General features: G+C 43.7%; 2 protein-coding genes across 8 annotated transcripts in view; one reads left to right on the top strand and one right to left on the bottom strand.

The window, feature by feature from the left end:
- LOC137421856 (protein FAM135A) overlaps positions 1 to 5,266 on the top strand; it is an 84,295-nt gene extending 79,029 nt beyond the window's left edge. For all 5 annotated transcript variants that reach the window (XM_068108330.2, XM_068108327.2, XM_068108328.2 and 2 more), the window contains 4 exons: positions 1,669 to 1,820; positions 1,990 to 2,100; positions 2,318 to 2,431; positions 2,564 to 5,266. In XM_068108330.2, coding sequence (XP_067964431.2) covers positions 1,669 to 1,820; positions 1,990 to 2,100; positions 2,318 to 2,431; positions 2,564 to 2,769 — 583 coding nt within the window. In that variant the 3' untranslated portion in view covers positions 2,770 to 5,266. The remainder of the gene's footprint in view (positions 1 to 1,668; positions 1,821 to 1,989; positions 2,101 to 2,317; positions 2,432 to 2,563) is intronic.
- A 3,684-nt stretch (positions 5,267 to 8,950) lies between these two features.
- The window catches only part of LOC137421858 (extracellular signal-regulated kinase 2), a 97,563-nt gene continuing 88,695 nt past the window's right edge, over positions 8,951 to 17,818 (bottom strand). For 2 of the 3 annotated variants that reach the window (XM_068108336.2, XM_068108335.2), the window contains exons 11-13: positions 12,103 to 12,271; positions 11,869 to 12,008; positions 8,951 to 10,971 (exon numbers count right to left, since the gene is read on the bottom strand). In XM_068108336.2, the coding sequence (XP_067964437.2) occupies positions 10,927 to 10,971; positions 11,869 to 12,008; positions 12,103 to 12,271 (354 nt within the window). In that variant the 3' untranslated portion in view covers positions 8,951 to 10,926. Of the gene's footprint in view, positions 10,972 to 11,868; positions 12,009 to 12,102; positions 12,272 to 17,818 lie in introns of those variants that run through there. The other variant, XR_010983415.2, reaches the window with a different exon arrangement.

Here is a 17,818-nt window from a genome sequence, read left to right as displayed (position 1 = left end):
AAATAAGTATTGACATGCTCCAAATTATAAAGTGAACAACATTTGATAAGTACAAATTAAGATTTGACCATCAGAATTTACCATGCAGCCATAGTTTTGAATTACATGAATATTCTTTGAAAATGGCAGCCATTTTTAAAGATGGCGTCGGAAATGGCATTAAGCTACTCATTTGAAATGTCCATCACTCATTTTCATGGACGTCATACATGTGTGTAACTAAAAATCATAGTGGGAATTAGTCCGCCAATTTGATACTCAAATTTTGTCTGGCTCATGGACTATAGTAATTAGGATCAAAAGGAATGCCGTGAGGTTAACTGGCAGAGTTTTAGATCGCCAGGGCAGTACTCCTCACGAACAAAAGGCTTATTCACAGTAACAAACCTCACAACTCTACACCTTGGAGCCATTCGGATGGGGGAGGAGAGGTTTTCCTTTTTTGGGCTTTTCCTTTTTCTATAACCACTGATGGTATATAAAAGTGAGGCCTTTTCCTTCTTCACATCATTATCACAGTTGGCATTGTCCCTACATGATAAACGTTTACATATTTTCTGTGCTAGCCAAATGGGGTAGCTCAAAATCAGGTGTGCAACTCCCTGTGGAGCCCCTCATTCTCTGATCTAGGAGAGACATTTCATGAACCCAGGTTGTACTTGACTATACCCTGTCCAGATCAAACGTTACCACCCGTCAGACCCACCGTACGGCTCCTCCGACTTTCGGCCAACTTGCGGCAGTTTCTCGGATGCTGCAGCAGCATCTATCGAACATCCAAGAAAGCAAGACTAGCCAGGACATTCTTGCCCAGTTAGATATTAAGGTTAGATCCAGGGTGCACAGATGCTTAGGGTATTAGTCAGGTTCACTATGTTAACAAATATAATTTCGTTCAAAATTTTGGGAGATTAGCAAACCTGTACATTTTTGGAATCATCAGAGCATGGAGAATCCGAAAATCAATGTTGGCATTTGCACAGACACCTGAATGGCCGCCATTTTGGATTTTCAAAATGACGCCATAAAATACATATTTTGCGCTATCTCGGCTTCCAGTCAACCTAGAAACTTCATTAAATATGCTAATCCTATGTTTTCTGGTTCAAGGAATCCAATAAAGACCTCAAAATAGTGCTCAGGATTATAGCAAAACAACAAACAAAGGTAATTGAAAACCATTGTCTTTATATTTGTGATATACCGTAACTGTATTACATAATACATGATATTGCAAGTCCTTTGAAGTTATAGCTATGGGTTTATAAAGCAAGAAATCAGCCTTGTTAGTATCAGATTGAACTATAAGTCCTATACACAGGATCTACTAGGTCTATACCGTTCAGGAATATGTTTTTACAGATCTTCATCACTGTCCTGAGTGTCATTTTCGCAAAGGTGTCTACGCAAATGCCAACATTAATTTTTGGATTCCTCATGCTCTGACTATTCCAAAAATGTATAGTTTTGCTAATCTCCAAGATTTTTGAACGAAAAAACATAGTGAACCTGACTATAAGGAACAAGAGGTGAAAATCATGTCATTTGTCCTCGTTTGTTTTGTGTGCGAGGCCTTTTGATCATGAGGATCTCATAAACGTGAAAGCAGGGCGGTTGCTGACAGGGTGCTGTGCTTATCCTTGTTGCTGAACTTTGTCTTCTCCACAGCTTCATCGGACACTCCCTCGGTAACCTGATCGTGCGTTCTGTTCTCACACGGCCACGATTCAAACGCTATCTGAGCCACCTGCACACGTTCCTGTCTCTGTCAGGGCCGCACCTCGGAACCCTTTACAACACCAGCACGCTTGTGAACACTGGTACACCTTTGCATCACATTTCTTCACATTCTGCCGACCATCATCACTGTTTTTATTCCAACCCGTGCCGATGTTGAGCATTTAAGCTTGTCCATATTGTTATGATCAAAAACTCTCGCACTGAACACTGGAGATCAAGGCGTTCGTCTGTTTGTCGTGCTTCTGCCAGGTTTGTGGCTCATGCAGAAGTGGAAGAAGTCCAGTTCTCTGCTGCAGTTGACATGCCGTGACCACGCAGACCCCCGCCAGACCTTCCTGTACAAGCTTAGCACGAAGCCCGGTGAGCCTCCGAACCTGAAGTCGATTCCTTTGATGTGATTGGTTGGCGGAAGCAACTAGACTCCCCATTTGACTGTGCACTGACCAATCCGCTTTCTCTGTGCAGAGTATACTTTACCAGAATTGTTAAGGTCGATGCTCCGTCATAGACCAACCTCATCTCTTTGTTCTTTGCCCTCACATTTCCCGTCCTGTTTACCCATATCTCTCATTCTCAGGCCTGGAGCATTTCAAGAATGTGGTGCTCATTGGTTCTACTCAGGACCGCTATGTCCCATACCACTCGGCACGCATCGAGATGTGCCGTGCCGCACTCCGGGACAAGTACATGGGTAAGGCCTTCTGGGTTACATCGTACATCTCCATGGAGGCCTTCATGTAGTTAACAAATAACTGATCAAATTGATTGTCAGTACTTTGAGCAGCACTTCAAGTGATTTGGTCTGCTCTCATTGCATGCACAGGCAGAGTTTACGGAGAAATGCAGATGAACCTCCTGGACCCAGTGATTGCAAGTGCACGGTGCAAGGTCACCCGATATGACGTAGCGCACGCCTTGCCGAGCACAGCAAACTCGCTAATCGGCCGTGCGGCCCACATTGCTGTCCTCGATTCCGAGATCTTCCTTGAGAAATTCCTGCTTGTGGCCGGCCTGGATTACTTCAAGTAACGGTTGCGACCTCTCGCATATATAAGACGAGGTCACCGGACAGTATGTGCATGAGCGTGCGTGCAACGTGGGATTATGCTGTATGAATAATGTGGACACGCGCAGTAACCGGTACTAAAAAAGGTAAGCGAATATTCAAGATCAACACCGAGATATTGACGTTGTCTGAGCCTGTAGATTGGGAGCTTATGACACAACCTTATCAGTGGACCCTTCCCCCGTTACCTCTTCCCCTCCCACCCCCGAGTCGTTAACTGGAACTTACCGAACCTCAAAGGATATCCTCTCTCGGTGATTTGAACCGCGCGTGGTTTTATTCGACCCACTATCCGTTTGACCCGCTTGAGGAGGTGGAGGAAGTGTTTTAAGAAAAAAAACAAAAAAAGGAACCTACCAGCATCTGTTATAATCCGAGTGCTAAAATGCCAATGAGTGTTTGCCGAGTAAGGAGATTCATGCGTGAGTTTATGGCGCTGTTGCCTAACTCCGCCATTTTAAAATGAAAGCTGCTTTTAAAAACCCAGTGCTTGAAAACCACTCGACCAGGCCTGCATCAGCATGGGTTGCTACTACTTTGCCTTCGTGTGGCTTTTCATACCTCATCTCATGCACAGTAATAATAATAGTGATAATAATAATGAGTCTTTTCATGCGAGCTCATGGAAGGCATAATTTTATTTTTGGCTAAATGTAAAATGTATTGAATGGACCATTTTTGTATCGTTGTGTAAATTACGAGCTGTTTTTCTTTTTAAATTACCCTTTCGCAATCTTTTTTTTTTGAGTTTCCTCACAACAGTGATGGACTTAAACTCTGAGGTCATTTTAACTTTGGGTTCATCTTTTTCTTTTCGTTTCGTTGTTTTACGATACTGTACTCTTCCTGCCCTTTGTGTGGCATAGCCACTTTATATTGCTGCTTTGGTTATTTCATTTTTGTTTATTATCCTTGTAAATGCACTGCTTTAAACACTTAAGGGATAAGAGGGCCATTTACCTGTGTCTGTAAAATGAAAGACTTTTCATCTCTTCCCACTGCTCCCCACTCCACTCCGCCTCACCCACTTCCTTTTTGCACTTTCTTCCTCCCAATCTGTTTGCCTTTTCTCTGCACTTTTTCCCAATACCACCACAACCCCCAATTGCATCCTTTTCCAATCTGCATGCATAATATTAGACGTTCCATTTCATTCACGAGGGGCATCTAAGCATCGCTTGAAGTCTCAAAATCCAAGGAAGTAAATAAATGGCCCAAAACCCGCCACTAGAAAGTTCAACTGGAAAATATAATTGTACGTGAATGTGTCGATGGATATTCCTCCGCGTTATACATCAACCCACTGTTAAATTTGAGAGACAGACAGACATCAGCTGTTTCTAGCTTGAATTGTGCTCTGCAAAATGATTTTTGAAAGGTTCACATGACCGTTGGCCTTGGATCTATTCAATCAATTCGTCCTTTGTATTAAAGTACACACTTGTGCCAAGTTTGGTTGACATCCCTTCAGTGGTTCACAAGTTATCGCGGTAACACAAAACTGCTTACGGACAGACAACCCGATAACATGCTTCCTGCTTTTTGCTACGGGGGCATAAAAAAAAACTTTCCTGTGCCCAAACTAAGCTCCGTATCCCGATTAGCATGGCAGGAGCAATCCGTGGCATGTCTCCGGCCAACATCTGTATTCTTGTGACCGCTTCTTTTTTTTTTGCTGATGCACGATTGAGCTTTCACAATATGATGTCTGGGAAACTTTTGATGTTTTTGCCCCGACTAGAGAGTGGAGACACAACAATAACCATGCGGGCATGGCACAAATCTGCGAGTGGATATGGGATGTAGCTTTTGTCTATCGACCTGTGTCCAGCTTGTATCTAAGATGTATTATCTCCAAACCCTAAATATTTACAATTTGGTATTCTCTCGTCCCTTCCCCCTTAATCGACCCCTTTTCCCCACTCCCTCCCCGTTAATCTTATTTTTGGATTCCTTTATACACAGCCTTTCAAACAGATAGTCATACATCGAATAAAGAACTCTTGTTGGTGATGCCGGTGTCGATCTACATCAGCAGACAGGTTTCATTGGACGAAATCAACAGGACATTGGTCAAGGTGTGCTACAGTGGGAAGCGAGGGCTAAGAAAGGGGATGGGCTTCTCCTCGCTAGCATACCTTGATCAACTTCTTGTTGATTCCATCCATCTATAATTATAAACCGTTTTACCCCCACACTTCTGTACATTTCTTTGCATACCTCTTAAATTTGCACATTTGATGACATCATGCATCACTCGACAATAGTTTTGAAAAAATGTTCTGTTGGAAAAACCTGAGATCATTATTTCGTAAATAAGTTGTGCCTTGTCATGGCTGAAATATAGAAAACCGAAGTCGTCCCTTAAGCTTGTTGGGCAGTGTTACATGGGCCCTGCTATGGGTTTTTATTGGTGCATGGATTAAAATGTTAATAAAGTTTCTAAGCTCCACACATTAACTTTTTGTCCAGTTGCAATTCATCACCCCACAGGTAAATAATGGAATTATCGATGCGTTTTAGTCACCCTCTAATTTTTTTAAACCTTCAATTCGGGGAGAGGGGGGTGTGAAATACAAAGTCTCGAAGTGAGCAAAATGGAAGAGTGAGCTCATAGAGGAGAAGGTAATGGACTGACGGTGGGGTAAGGGGATGAAGAAACAGGAGAATTAGTAAGGGGGAAGGAAATGCAATAACTTGAAAGGTAATGGGGAGAGTTAGAGGATGGAAAAGATCACAGGTAGAGATGGAGGATGACCTGAAGTGGTGATGTATTGCCAGCCTGAAGTCGTGTAGAGAAGGGTGAGCCTGAACAGACTAAGGAAGGAGATTTCACAAGTGGGAGATTGCTGGAAGAGCACGTGTGACCTGGGGGAATCTGGGAGGGATGAAATAGCAGGGAGAACAAGACCTGAGGACACCCATTAGAAAATGGGGACCACCATCCAGTCTTCGATGAGAGGGTAGTAGGCCCTGTGCTTCTGCCTCTTTGTGAGAAACGATAGTGATGTTGAGAACTTTGGGTTCCACGGCAGCTGAGAGAGACAGGTGTGAAGCAGGTGCACCAGCCTGCAGGGGAGAGCACTTATGGTTGCCTTTCTTCGCTAAAGATGGCCGTCCACATGTGGGATGCGAACAACTGGGAACGTGAATTTTTTTTTTTTTTTAATCGTGGAGGAGGTCCTGCCTGCACAGAAATCACACGCTGAGATAGCAAGTAATACAACCTGGTGTCAACAAATAATGGGAGAGGCCCAGACCACTTGCTGCCTGCAGCTTAGGCAGGATTCTGGAATTTTGGAATTCAGCCAGTCATACACGCACTCTTCGTCAAAATACATGTTTGGATCTTTAATGTCTGTCAACTCACACAAACAGATAGGTCTCCAGTTTAATATCCATCCGAGGAACTGCACACTTTGTGATGATTGCCTTGCCTGCAAAACACCAATCCGACAGTTAAAAGTAAAGTCGATAATCAAACCCAGACTAGCCAGCTCAAAATTAAGTGCGCTACCTCCTCGCCATCCTGTCGGACTGAGGAGGGCAGTACTCCGTTAAGATACGGTCATAGACTCCATAGGCCGAGAAGTTCAGATTTATGAAGGAAGGATTTGCCATTGCGAAGGATACCCACTCTATGGCTAGCTTTTGAGGCCAGCTTTGATGATGGTCTGATCAGGATTGGTCTCGTAACTAATGGTGAGGCCCAGATGTTTAAGAGGCTGAACTTCTTCCATTGGTTGATTGTGGAAACTTAGCTATATGAGTTTGTTTTATGATTGTTCTGGAGATACAGGATGAGAATGAAAGATTTGCCTTCATTGAAAGACACGTTCGAAATGTTAAACTACTATATGGTCCTTTCCAGATCAGCAAAGAGAGAAGCAGCTGCTGCCGGCCTGTCGGTGGGATGTGGAATTGCACGATATAATGTGGATTCATCTGCGAAGAAGGCTTCCAGAGTATTGGAGAGATTATTAAATTATACTGGGAACATAACTAGGCCAAAATCGCTGCTTTGTGGCTCTCCAGCCTCTTTTGGGAGAAGAGATGATATGATTCTGTTGAGGGTTATGCGCTGTCTGAGTGAGGGAACCAGGGTAGAAAGGGGTCTTGCATTTGCTATGCAAAACCTTTGGCACATGGAATAGTGTGCCAGACTGTATCAAATTGCCAAGATATAACAGGAAGATGATCCCGACCTCTTTTTTTGTGAGGAGTATGAAGGGGGGGACCTTACGTAAGATGCAAACTTGAGGCACCACCAGGACTTGAGGGAGGAGATAGGTTAGAGAGTTCACCCTCAAGGTTTGCCACATGATGTGTTGTGGCTCCCTGAGAATGGGGACACATCGGTCGAAGACTTGCACAATGGCCTATGGATGGACTTGATAAAGTTACCTTCATGATGAGAAAAAGCTGCTTCATATCCACCGTGTAAAATGAAAAACTAGTCTTGCCGGTAAGACGGGTAAACAATACAGGTTTCCCGACAGGTAAACAATAGATGACATCAACAGCACGATGAGATATGCTACAGTCACGTGAAAAAGTAAGTACACCCCATGTAAAGTTTTGACTTTTTCAACATACAGCTATTTGATCTTCATTTCAACAATATTGATAGATAAAGGTGATATAATATAACAAATATCATGAAACATTAACATTTTGTAGTCCATTGTATAATTTAAATAAACATAAATGCAAATTTCACATGTGGAAAAAGTAAGTACACCCTTGGCTCTAATAGGTGGTATTGCCCCCTTTGGCAGAAACAACCTCAAGTAGGCGTTTCTTATAACTGTCTACCAGTCTCTGACATCGACTGGGAGAAATTTTTGCCCACTCCTCCATGCAGAATTCTTTCAGCTGTGCGATGCTTGAGGGGTTTCTTGCATGCACAGCTCGTTTCAAATCCCCCCAGAACATCTCGATGGGATTTAGATCCGGGCTTTGACTTGGCCATTCCAGAACCCTCCATTTCTTTCTCTTCAGCCATTCCTTGGTGGACTTACTGGTATGTTTAGGGTCATTGTCATGTTGCAAGGTTCACCTTCAGCTGAGCTTCAACTTTCCGACAGATGGCCTCACATTATCCTCAAGCACCCTCTGGTACAATGAAGAATTCATAGTGGATTCTATGATGTTGAGCTGCCCAGGCGATGATGCAGCAAAGCTGCCCCAAACCATAATATTTCCACCACCATGCTTTACAGTTTGTATCAGGTTCTTGTGGTCAAATGCTGTCTTTGGTTTTCGCCAAACATGTCTTCTGGTACTGTGGCCAAATAGCTCTATCTTTGACTCATCTGTCCAGAGCACATTGTTCCAGAAGTGCTGGTCTTTGCCTCGGTGTTCATTGGCAAACTTTAGTCTTGCCCTGATGTTCTTTCTGGACAGCAAAGGTTTCCTCCAGGCACACCTCTCATGTAGATCAAATTTGTGCAGCTTCTTTCTAATGGTAGACTCGTGCACTTTGACATCAACAGTGGTAAGAGCTACATGTAGGTCCCGTGATGACATTCTGGGGTTCTTAGAGACTTCTCTCAGCATCTTGCGGTCTGCTCTCAGGCTGAACTTGCTGGGCCGGCCTGGCCTGAACAAGTTGGCAGTTGTTTGGAATCTTCTCCACTTGTAGATGATCTTCCGGACAGTTGAATGATTGATTTCAAATTGTTTGGAGATCTTTTTAAATCCCTTCCCAGACTCGTCGGCATCTATAACCTTCTTTCTGAAGGAGTCAGAGAGCTCTTTTGATCTAGGCATGGTGATGCCGCACACTTCAACAACAAAGAGCAAACTAAACTAAATGTCTGAGGTTTAAATAAGACAGGTTCCTCCAAGATCCTCTCTAACGATGTTCTCATTATTTGCACCTGAGCTGGTGCATCTGATTCTAATTTTAGGCATTTGAAGTAGTGATAAATGTAGGGGTGTACTTCCTTTTTCCACATACGAAATTTGCATTTATGTTTATTTAAATTACACAATGGACTACAAAATGTAAATGTTTCATGATATTTGTTATATTATATCACCTTTATCTATCAATATTGTTGAAATGAAGATCAAATAGCTGTATGTTGAAATATGTTGAAAAAGTCAAAACTTTACATGGGGTGTACTTACTTTTTCACGTGACTGTAGGTGGTTGGCATACCTCAAATAAACATCCTGCTGATTTCATCCATTGTGCTACCGGTCTACCGCACGAACCTTCACCAGCAAGACTATCGTTTTCATTCTACTTTCCAAATACACATCCCTCGGCGAACATCTGCATCGTTAAATTCTTCTTTATTGAGATTTGCAGCCGTATAAGAAACCTTTTTAAAATAAATAAATGAGGATTAAGGAGAAAATGGAAGACATTTTTGGTAAATGGGATTTCGACCTGAGATGCACAGCATCATGAGCACATCTTTGGATGGGAACACAGAAACAGTTGATGAAACAATCAGGCAGGTTTTTCCTCAACCACCATAAACCATTTAATTGCTGTTCAAAATTGTTTTTATAAATTAGTGATATTGACAGACAAACCGCTGATATGGCTTTCTTACATCCCTGCCACTTTTGCTACCCAGTCCCCACTTATTTTCCAAATTAAAAATAATAAACTTAAAACAAAATGGAATGTCTTGCCGAAGAGGAGATGGTTTCCTGCAGCACGTCATGCAGGAGGATTTGGTACCCATTCCATCACGAAACAGAACTATGGTTCCTCTTGGCGACTGGTAGGTGGCAGTCACTCCTGTACTTTGGTGGCGAAGCTGTGCCAGTTTGTACATGCAGTATTAGCTGTTGCTATTTCTTCCTTTTAGGTAAGAACATCCATAATATGCAAAGCGAGTATGCGCATGTTATCAACTCGGAAGATGTGAAGGGGACATGTTCCCCCGAAGAAGCTGGTGCATGTTGTGGTCATAAAGGTGGTCACTTCGCATTGCAACAACATCATGTAACGTCTGTTCTTCCGAAGAAGTTTCTTGGCTAGGGTTACAATCCTGGATGGGTCGCCGTACCGACACAGGAATTTGTAATTTGCTCAGGGTGCTGGCGATAACCCACCTACTCTTCGCGAAGGAGGCGGTGGGCCTATCTCGTCCACCAAATAAGGCCGGCAGACGGGACGCCCAGTGTAAGGTCTATCAGAGGGATGGCACACTCATTGAAACACCAGGATGACAGTTTATAGCTGAATAGGGATTCAAACCTCGGCTGGACGGCTCAGAAGAGGAGTGTTCTTACATCTAGGCCATCCTTTCAGCTCTTTGGCATTGCACGGCTGCTCAAATTAAACTTGCTGTACAAAATGGGGAGTTAACTGAATCGTTTGCTTTATGTAGAGAAGATGTTGCTAGTTTGTATCGCTAGCGACCACCCAGGATTGGTTCCTGTATGCACACCGACATGCACTTTTTACTTGATCTCTAAAGGTTTCAATTTTAAACTTCCTATGAAGTGTAGAAGCAGCTCCTTTTGTAAATTTGGTCTTTCACCTTTTGGGAAAGGTTCTACATTGCGGAAAGGTGTGGCTTATGTACATAATTGAACCAACTTCCCAGAAGTCTAAAAAAAAATCCAAGATATCTTCAGTCACGCACACCACGAGGTGAAGATAAGCTGTCTTAGGTGGAATTGGACTGGTGTGCCAAAGGCATTCGGAAATATTTTGGTTCATGGTGGATGTTTGTTTTGTTTTTCTGTTGAGCATCCATTCCCATAAACATTTTGTATGGATTCCTCAATCGAAATTTGAAAATGTCGGAAATTGTCCTTCCTATTCATTGTCAAGGCTCGAGTGGGCAAAGATATATGACACATGACAGCCATGTTGGGGTTATACAAGGAAACCCGGCAAGGAGAAACCTTACGCATTTGTAGCATGAACCAGCAACACGAAGATGTAGAGGTACAGCACATGGTCCACAAGGATGGACAGCAAGGCAGTCACATGATGTCAGCCACTTCGGGACATCATTAAGTCTTTCTTATCTGACACATTTTGTCGGTGGATGGCTCATCGTTTGGCATGAGGTTGCTCATTTTTTTCTGTCTCTTGATTGGTTTTGCACTGCAGCAGACATCTTGTTGCCACCAGGGAGCTCGGTTCACTTGTTCAAGCTCTCTTTCATGGGCGGCTTTCGATGCTCATCCTGTAAACAAGTACAATCAGATAATCATCAACAAAGGACAAAATAGGGACAAATAGCTTTTCACAATTGCAAATGCTGACATCGATTACAGGACTGTATTTACTGCCATTGAGTGTCATAATGTCATAGTTACTCTCATCATATGAGCTCAGCTGCTACAGAGGTGATGCTTACATTGAGACCAGTGTTTTTTAAGACAGTTGGTGATGTTGGGTTGCTGCTGCTGCAACCAATATATTCTTGCTCATGTAAACAGTCCAACCATCTCTGCTCTCAGCCCGATTCCCCTTTGCCTCCATGTGCACAAAAAGTCATAACTCCCAGTGCAACAGACACAGGACATAGGTACATTTCATAGGTAATCCAATATGGCTACCATACCATGTGACCTATGACGTCAGAGCCAGCAATAACATGCTCCATGGGTAGTCCCTCCGATGTTTAAAGTTTTGCATCGATTAGCCAAGCAGTTGCAGAGAAAACCAAGGATTTCAATTCAACAAATTACAGCTGAAATACCACTTCACTGATGACGTCATTGTTATCACCCTATATATCTCAAGGGGAGTTAATGACATATGCCAAGTTTCGATATTTTTAATTGAGCGGTTTTATTTTAAAAAAAGTCCACATTTTTATCCTTTAATCCAACATGGCTGCCATATCATGTGACCTGTGATGTTAGAGTTGGCAATAAAATATTCTCCATGGGAGTGCATCCTATATTTAAAGTTTTGCATCGCTCGGACAAGCGGTTGCAGACAACCATTTTTAAAGTGAAAATATATGAACGTGGACACAGACAGGGGCATCGCAATAGTCTCACATCCCCTTTGGGGCGAGACTAAAAATGACCTCAGAGTGCCACCAAGTGACCAACAATGTGGTGATACTTACATTGACCGCAGGTGCTCGGTTTTCTTCCTTGCGATTTCTGCCCCTTCGATGATCAGCTACTTTACTTGAACTTGCCACCCCGAAAGGTTCCTCATCATGAAGCTTTGCCAGTAGAGCGGCTTTTTCTTTTAAACCTGTTCCTAAATAAAATCAAGGGTTCAAGAAAAATAAGTCGGTGAAGGCTCGGGGCGAGGGCTCAAATAATCAAACAAAGTCTCGTCCTATCTTTACAACCTGGAACGGTGTACGATTTGATGACGTGCGTGATGGGGTCGGAGGTTCTGGTGATCGTTCGGTTGAGGTCTACGTTACAATGCAGAGGTGATGGCTCCTGTTGTACAATCTTAGATGCTGATTGGCCGGAAGCTTCTCTGATTGACGCCTCTCTCAGCCCCTGTGTGAGCTGGGAATGCAACCGTAACAGTGGCATGGTTTTGCCCAAAATGCAAAAGTGTTACACCATCCTTGAAACCTACAGTTTGGTTTAGCTTTTTTTTGGATGTAGACAGACAGACACACACAAAGTGATTATATAATCCTGACAATGCTACAACGATTAGCAAAAACACGATATGTAACTCAATAAATTCTAAAACAACCAATCAAATGCATGCATAAAGTCAAGTGACTGATGAAAGGAAATTTTCTTGAAACTATTCCACATTTTCCCCAATCAACATAGAACGTTGCTGATTATAAAGGTGAAGCTATCTATGCTCTTTGTTTAAACTGGGTGAATAGCTGGTTCATGGTCACCATTCGAGTTAATTCACTTCACTTTGTGTGCAGCCTGCAGCTGCAGGTTTGCATCATTGCTGTGCCCTCTGCTGGTTAGGGTAGCAATTTAGAATTGGTTCATGGTGCCAGCGAATAGTCGCCTACTCTTCGCGAAGGACACCGTGTATATAGCAAGCGCTGTGATGAGACTCTATTTGTGTCCTGATTCCTCGTCAAGTTAGGGAGCTCGATTTGATACATCTATAATAATAAAAGGCAGTGTCCGCAGTCCATCTGTCTCCTCGACTGAGGACCCGTTGAGTGAGCCACACACTCGTGACCACACATGTTTTGAAATTATATACACTAGCAACGGTACCCGTCCTAAGGGCGGGACTTCAATTGGGAGGCCCAAATGAAAAGGCAAAATATCAGAAATTGAAGGCTTTTTTAAATTTTAAACGATTCATATAAACATCCGTTGAATCATATCACACGCAAATCATCAAAATCTAAACAGTACATGGCGCCCATTTTGAAAAAAGATTGAATTCTGCAAAACGGAAGCGGCCGCTGCTTTCTCAGTCGCTTTGCACACGCTGCCGTGTTTCTTCGGAGCTGCGCGTTTATATAGGAAGAGTTCGTCAGGAGTCGATCTACTCTCTCCTGGTACGTAGAATTTCAACAAAAGCCACATCACTGTTCATATCGGTAAATATTGTTGCGGATTTGAGAATCCTGTGTTTTTTTTTTTTATATCCCCCTCTTGTAATGTAATTCCTTGTAAATACCTCCGTTTTGTGTGTAAAGGTCAAAGGTCGTCCCCTTAGTTAATCCATCGCATGCACGTAGAAAATCATAAGCCCTTCTAAATAGTTATTTCCTTATTATGTGTATCAGTTTAAGGCTCTGTCTCCCATTAATTGACACTGCATTGCACCGAATTGAAATAAGATAGGTCCCCTTGTTCAAATTCCCCCAAAGCCCCCCTTTCCAACTAGCCCAGCAGATATGTGAAAAAATTGTGCTTTTGGTGATACAAGCATGAAATTTTGAACACTGATAGAGCATACTACTAGGAGGATTTTTGGATATAGGGGCATTCAAATCTTTTCCTAGGGACAAAATGGCGGCCATTTTAAAAATGGCCGTTTACGGATAATAAGATACACAGTACCGATGTCTATAAAACTAGATTTACTTATTGCTCAAGCACACCTATGATGTTTTTTTTCACGTAAACAGGTTGTAAGATCATAATTAAATGTCAACAAACTCACATAAAATTTATTTGGTCCTTATTCTTTACAAAAATAATTACTTTTTGAGCTATTTTGAGCAAACTCCAGAAACACAATGGAAATGAAGTGAAAATGCCACATTAACGCTGTGGAAGTGACTTTCACATAAAAACAGTCTACAAAACAGTCTTCCACATGTTTGTGTATATGTAACAGGTGTGTTATTCCTCCTGTATACTATCGTGTGCACTCCCCTGCACAGTGACACAGAGCTGAGCACTGGAGTGCGGCCTTAACACACTTGCACTGTTTCCTGCAACCCTTCTTGCATCCACATCTAATCAATTGTCGGCATGCCTCAGTTGCCTCTGTGAGGGTTGTCCAATATATCCCCCAGCCGTTATTACTCTGTTTCCAACCCCATTCACTTGGCGATGGGAGCTCAGGTGCGCAAATCATCATCTGGCCCCAACAAAAGCCGGCTTGGTAGGCAGCTCTCTTGATGTGTTGTCTGAGGGCTTCTTGCGTTGGTGGGATAGCCTCTATTGATCTACCAGTCTGGGTGAAGAGATGCTTGCGGGCATCGTTAACATGTTCCTGGCTGCTTGTTCGATCGTAGAGCAGAACAACAAAACGCTCCAGTGGATCCATGTTGTCATTTGCAGTTGAAATGGTTGGTGTGGCAGCCAGTGCGCAGAAAGCTGAGGTGACCTCATCATAGGCTTTCCATGTTTCCCATGCTGTTTTCTTCCCCCTTCCGCCGAAGCAGGACACGGTGTCACACCCAGTGAAGGCGTGGAAGAATGGCAACCCTCGGCACTTGTTTGGTCCCAGTGCCACAGCCATCTCGTGAGCTGCCAAGTGCCTGAAATTCTTCCCTGTGCCAAAAGCAACCCAGAGTTCATCGATGTCAAGATATCCAGTTGCTGCCACTGCAAGGATCAAAACATCTGTGTCCACTGTGCGGATTGACACCTTGGTATAGCCCTGTCTGACTGCATCTTGGACATGGAGTAGTATCCTTGTATCTGCCTCCTCGTGACTACACGGGGAAAGACCAGTAACATCTCGTGGCTGTGTACAAAAAACTTCTTTGTGGTTTGTGGTGACGATTTGCTTGTCAGTCTCAATGTTTGCTATCCTCGTTGCTAGAAAGTCAAACAACTCCACCTTGTTCTCGTCTATGCGAAGGAAGGCCTGCCAGTTTCGAGGGATGGAACTAGATGGCTCAACTCGTCTCCTGGTGCCTTTACCCCTCGTCTTCCTGGTGTCGGCTTTCAAACTGTCTGGGAAATATTCATCCCAGATAATATCAACCCTGCTCTTATTTTGTATCTGAGATGTGATGTATGGCAAGAATACTAGTGATGCATACTCAGAGAAGGTCTTCGCATTACGAGGTGCCAGCATGTTCACGATGGCTGCTCCATCCAGGATCATGACTTCAACAGGGGGGCTTACATCATCATTTTCCCGTGAGGTGATCAGATCTTCTAAGCACCCAACCAGATCAGACTTGGTTCCAAGCCGGATTTTGCCCATTTGTGACAATGCAGGGGGACAAGCTTGGTTTTCATGTGCAAAGAATTCATCAAGATCTCCATTCCGTGTCTGGGATGCAATAAACAGCCTGAAGAACAGAACGCAGTCATTCTTCAGAGATACCACCTTCAACTCTGTTCTTGACTTCTCTCTGACTGGGGGTCGGCTGAAGAGAGGGAGATTGTTTCTTTTTATTGGGTCAGTGATAGGCTTTGTCTGATGTACAAGCCTCTCGTTCACATATGTGTCATACTGTTCTTTTCCCAGCTTCTCGATCTGGTAAAGGGTGTTGATGACTGCTGGGTCTGCCAGGTCTCTGCTGTCTAGCACCAAGAGATCTTTGCTGTCGTCACAGAATGGGTTCCCCATCTCTCCTATGACACGGGTGAGTGCTCTCACATCTCGAGCAAAGGCTACCTGCGTGTGCTTTGTCTGTTCATGGTGTTTTAGTTCAGTTTTCCTAATTCTTTTTTCTGTTGTGGCCTCGAACTTATAGATCAGTTTGGCCATCTCTGGACCAGACACCATCCATCGGCGCAAAGCTGCAGCATTCTCCGTAAGACCTACAGCCCCTCCATCACCTTTCACCAATGCATTATTTTGCTCGTGTGCCTGGTCTAAGGCTATGGCAGAGAATGCACGTGTAGTCTTCTTCATGGTGAAGTTTCCTGCCAGAAACTGTGCGTATACAGTTGGATGCTTTGTTGCAAGTGTCACCATGTCGCGCAAGTGAACTGGGATCCACCTGGCATAGTTTGTATGTCCCAAGGCGAAGAACCATGGTACAAGCTTGGTCAGAGCATCAGTGTACAGTTGGAAGTTTCCTTCACGGACGGATCTCACATAGATCAGGACTGCCAGTTCTAGGTGAGGAGATAATCTGCAAGAGTTTGGTATCCGGACCCTGTGGTTCGCTTGGAATCAGCTGGACAGGCAAGGGCCTCATCGGTGACCTCCTGACATAACACACACTTCTCCCAATCTGTCAGATAAGGCATGTTTGTTCCAGATGTACTAGGGCTTTGGGGGTCTAATAGCTTGAAATTTTTGTTGGCCATTGTCAATTAAGCATTATCCACCACCACCATCCAATCAATATACAAATTGGGAACCAAATCTAGGTAGCTACTACAGTCAATGAGCGAAGGTGCAGTGCAGTCGAGTTATCATCTGAAAAAGAAATACATACATTATTATCATAAATATAGTAATTCGCTTTCGTAACTTTTCACTAGCCTTGCATTGTTCCTTATAGTCACCTAGTCTATGATAGGAAAGTTCATAAAGCTACATCAAAGTTGTTCATATAAAGGTATTGAACCAAAATTACACCCAGGAGAAATCAGATAGTCATGCAAAGTTAAATAATTAAACCGCTAGACCAGTCCTGTCTATTGCAATGGTAAACCATTTGTTCTGCCCCTTATAGGCCACCGTAGATTCCAATTTTGAACCCAGTATGAAGGTATTGCATAGCATGTACATGACAATTTATAATATGCTCATTACATTGTGTTTCAATAGCAGCACAAATGACAAGTCTGAAATAATAGGTAAATATGTCCTTCTTAGCCGCCATTTTTTTAAATGGCCGCCATTTTGGGCCAAGGAGAAATCTGGAATGCCCCTACATCCAAATTTCACTGTAAGGGTATGCCCTAACTGTGTGCCAAGTTTCATGCTTGTATCATCAAAGGCACAATTCTACCACAATTCTTCACATATCTGCCGGACTAAACTGCATTTATTGCCAACTGCATTTGCCGCCATTACGGCGTGGTCAAGCCTCGGAGAAGAAGGGGGAGGAGCTATAACAAGGGCGTTGCCCGCCCCTCATCATCAGAAGGTGGAGCCAGCGAGCCCCCACCAGCCAATCAGGGCTGGTGAGATACCATCCCGGGCGTGGCACGCATTGATCTGAAGGCGCGTCATAAAAGCGCCCGCGCAAGCCTTTTGGGGGAGATGCGGCAGATGTGGCAGATGCGTGAGAGTTCAGTGGAGAAGGAGTGGAATTTGCATTGAACCAAGTCAGGCTTGCGGTTCTGCCGGGAGAGAGACGACGCAGTCCAGCCCAGCTGTGACACGCAGCTTTGACACGCAGCTTCGACCCGCTGCTACGCGGGAACCAGATTGCGGTGGCATCGGTGGCCGTCGATGTCCAGCCCGACGTCCCGTGCGGGAGCAAGCTCCAGCTGAACCTTCCTCCCCTTCCAGCCTTTCGTTCCTGCCCTCATTCATCCATTTGTGTACGTGAGTTTGTTGTGTGTGTCTTGTCCCTGGGAATAAGTTAAGCCTGTATAGATAAGTAGTATTGCACTGTGTCTTCTTCTTCTTCTTCCAGTTACTTTCGTTATCTTTCCTCCTTCCTTGGTTTCTTTGGTTTTGTGTAAATAGTAATTAGTAGTAATAAATTCATGTTCCTCCTTACTTTGCCTTTTCTTCACATCCGT

Source organism: Myxine glutinosa, chromosome 2 (genome assembly GCF_964187855.1).
Source record: "Myxine glutinosa chromosome 2, kmMyxGlut1.1, whole genome shotgun sequence".
NCBI classification, from domain to species: Eukaryota; Metazoa; Chordata; class Myxini; order Myxiniformes; family Myxinidae; genus Myxine; species Myxine glutinosa.
Note: the sequence above shows the minus strand (reverse complement) of the source record. Positions and strands in the feature narration are given on the sequence as shown.